The 3,360-nt window shown below is 36.2% G+C and overlaps 1 protein-coding gene across 1 annotated transcript; it reads left to right on the forward strand.

The window, feature by feature from the left end:
* The first annotated feature begins 499 nt into the window (after positions 1 to 499).
* Positions 500 to 2,882, forward strand: LOC113335848 (protein HOTHEAD-like). Its single transcript, XM_026581874.1, has 5 exons — positions 500 to 752; positions 844 to 1,488; positions 1,600 to 2,158; positions 2,256 to 2,531; positions 2,636 to 2,882. Exons 1-4 carry the CDS (start codon positions 659 to 661, stop codon positions 2,389 to 2,391), a joined length of 1,434 nt encoding a protein of 477 aa, XP_026437659.1. The 5' UTR covers positions 500 to 658; the 3' UTR covers positions 2,392 to 2,531; positions 2,636 to 2,882.
* Positions 2,883 to 3,360: the final 478 nt, after the last annotated feature.

Raw genomic sequence — 3,360 nt, forward strand, 5'->3', positions numbered from 1 at the left:
AATCCAGTGTGTGTGATGATCAAATGACTAAAAAAAGTCGCCACGAGTTATTGGCAATTACCTGGAAAGATCTACAAGAAAAACAGAAAACGTATATTAAAATTCCTTGCTGACTATACAACTCCAAATGAAGATTTGGAGAAAAACTGAAAAAATAAATAAATACAGGATGGTGATATAAATGGTGTAACGTATTCGAAGAGGAAACGTAGTACGATACTACGATGATGATTGATAGATACAAAAATAAAAACGGTAGTTAAGAAACATTTATGCCAAAAAATTATATGTATAGAATGATAACCTCCCAAACTATACCACGGATACTTGTAAATTTTATATGAAAAGCATTTTGAAACACCCATGCATAGCTATCAAACTATACATATCTTTTATACAAATAATGATCAAATAAAATGTAATTTTAGAAATATTGGATTGTTTAATGATATAGATCATCTATTTTGGACAAACTTTAGAACTAACTAGGTCATCTAATTTGGACGGAGGGAGTATATATTGTTCCTATATTAGTTTTATCCCGTAGAAATTATCTAAGACACCGATCACATTTCATAGCTGTGTCGAGAGAAAGACTAGTAGCAAGAGCAAAATGATGATCAACTAATCGTATCTTTATCACCTTACACGGTCAATCATGAGTTTTTTTGTGTTATGGATGTTTGTTGCTAGTATGGTCAATTCAGGGTCTTTTTGCCTCAATGGATTGAGCTACACTGATGATCAAAATGGTGTATAATCAAAAAAAAAAAATACTTGTTGTTAATTTATTTCTCCTTTAGTTCTTAATCTAATATATCTCTAACTATCTGTTCTACTCAGGTCCAAATTATACATTCCTTCATGAAGCAACGTCAGCCCCAGCTATATCATATTACCATTACATTATAATTGGAGGAGGAGCTGCCGGTTGTCCACTAGCTGCAACTCTTTCGTCGAAATATAATGTCCTGTTAATAGAAAGAGGAGGATCCCCTTACGGAAATCCTAACATAACCAATTTGAGTTCATTTCGTAATATTACTCTTGCAGACCTCTCTTCAACTTCCCTTTCCCAGCGTTTCATATCTGAAGATGGTGTAATTAATTCGCGTGCAAGAGTTTTAGGCGGCGGAACTTCCGTAAATGCTGGATTTTACTCGCGTGCTGAGCCAAAGTATGTTAAGGATTCAAGTTGGGATGATAAACTAGTAAATGAATCTTATGAATGGGTGGAAAAACTCGTCGTATGCAAGCCAAAAGTTGAAGCTTGGCAATCTGCAGTCCGAGACGGATTGCTAGAAGTTGGTGTGTTACCAAATAATGGATTTACGTTTGATCATGTTAATGGCACTAAAATTGGTGGTACCATGTTTGATCAGAATGGGCATAGACATACTGCGGCGGATTTGCTTCGATATGCAAATCCTAAAAGGCTCACTGTTCTTCTCCATGCTACTGTCAGTAGGGCTTTGTTTAGTTCAAAAGGTACGATGAAGGATTTTAGATTTGCTAATAGCATCTAGACTCACTTTCAGTATTTTGACGAGTCGATCAAAGTTATGAAGCTTATGTTCATGTGCAATAATGTTTGTGCAGGAAAACAAAAGCCAGTTGCTTATGGAGTGATATTCACTGATAAATCTGGTATGAAACACAAAGCATATTTGAAGCAAGAAGGGTTAGGATTCATGAAGAACGAGATCATATTGTCATCCGGTGCATTGGGAAGTCCTCAATTGTTAATGTTGAGTGGTGTTGGACCAGCTGATCACTTGAGATCCCTGAACATTACAGTTGTGGTTGATCAACCTCTTGTTGGTCAAGGGATGTCTGACAATCCTATGAATGGAATCTTCGTCCCTTCTCCTACAGAAGTTGAGGTATCACTCGTTCAAGTTGTTGGTATTACTGAGTTTGGGAATTACATTGAAGCAGCTAGTGGCGGAAATTCTACTGTATTTAATGGTGGGATCATATTTGAGAAAGTCATCGGTCCATTATCCACTGGCCATCTTGAGCTCAAAACCAAGAACCCAAATGCCAACCCTCTTGTCACTTTCAACTACTTCAAAGAACCCAGAGACCTCCAGCGGTGTGTTAATGGTGTTAAAACAATTGAAAAGGTAATAGCATCCAAGGCATTCTCTAAATTCAGGTACGACATTATCATTGATTACGCTGTAAGTCTATCTAACGTATTCTTCGCCTCCGGATCGACTTTTTCAACAAATCTTTCGATTATGTATACACAGGTTTGATAGTATCTCCTTCCAGACACTACTCAACTTAACTTCGAGTTTTCCCATAAACTTGGTACCCAAAACTGGAAATGACTCGACATCGTTGGAGCAGTTCTGCAAAAATACCGTGACGACTTTATGGCACTAACATGGAGGATGTCAAGTTGGTAAGGTTATTGATCAGAATTATAAGGTTCTTGGTGTTGATTCTCTGAGAGTTATTGATGGATCGACATTCATCGACTCTCCTGGCACAAATCCTCAGGCTACAACTATGATGCTTGGAAGGTATATAATCTTAACTCCGTTACACTATCACGGGTTTCGATCTATTGAACGTTTGGTTCACAAAAATTTTCAGCTATTATCCTCTTTTGCGTATGATAATGTAGGTATATGGGAATCAAGATTCTGAACGACAGACGATTACATCTAGATGGAACTACGGAAACGTAACTAATGATTGAATTAATTAAGCTGTATACAGAAGTAGTATACGATCAAAATCGATTAATCTTTATAATATGTATCATCGTCTATGCGTGTTTTGTTTAAAGTTTTCCGCGGAGAAGTTTATGGTGGAGTATGCTACCATTTACTGTTTGGTGGACCGTTTGGAAATAAATCTAGATATTTGAATCAGCTGATAGTCGCGATTAAATGCACTCTTTATACTTGGGCTCTCCCTATCAATACTTTTGAGAGAATTACTTTTGAGTACTCAAATATGTTACTGGGATGCAATAATTGGCAAATGGCTAACTGCATTTTTTTTTTGTATTTTTGGTTCTTTATGTCACTAGATACATTTTGTTTTTAATAAATCTAGATATTTGGAGAATCATTCACTGCACGATCTGCTCGATGTTGTGGAAAGAGAGAAATGGGGGAGTGTTTAATGTTAGACACAGATGTGTTTCTGAAGTTATTGATCATGTAAAAAATGCTAATAGTTCCATGGCCCTGTGATCTAGATACTTTCAAATTTGTAAACTTCAACCTTATTTGGAGTAACAGGTGCTTTCTCATGAGTGTGTAATCTTCTGTAACTTTGTGATGGAGTTTTTTCCTCTTTTTTCTTTAAATATAATTTTCTTGTAATAAGGAGAAAGAGAGA

Source organism: Papaver somniferum, unplaced genomic scaffold, assembly GCF_003573695.1.
Source record: "Papaver somniferum cultivar HN1 unplaced genomic scaffold, ASM357369v1 unplaced-scaffold_150, whole genome shotgun sequence".
Classification (NCBI taxonomy): domain Eukaryota; kingdom Viridiplantae; phylum Streptophyta; class Magnoliopsida; order Ranunculales; family Papaveraceae; genus Papaver; species Papaver somniferum.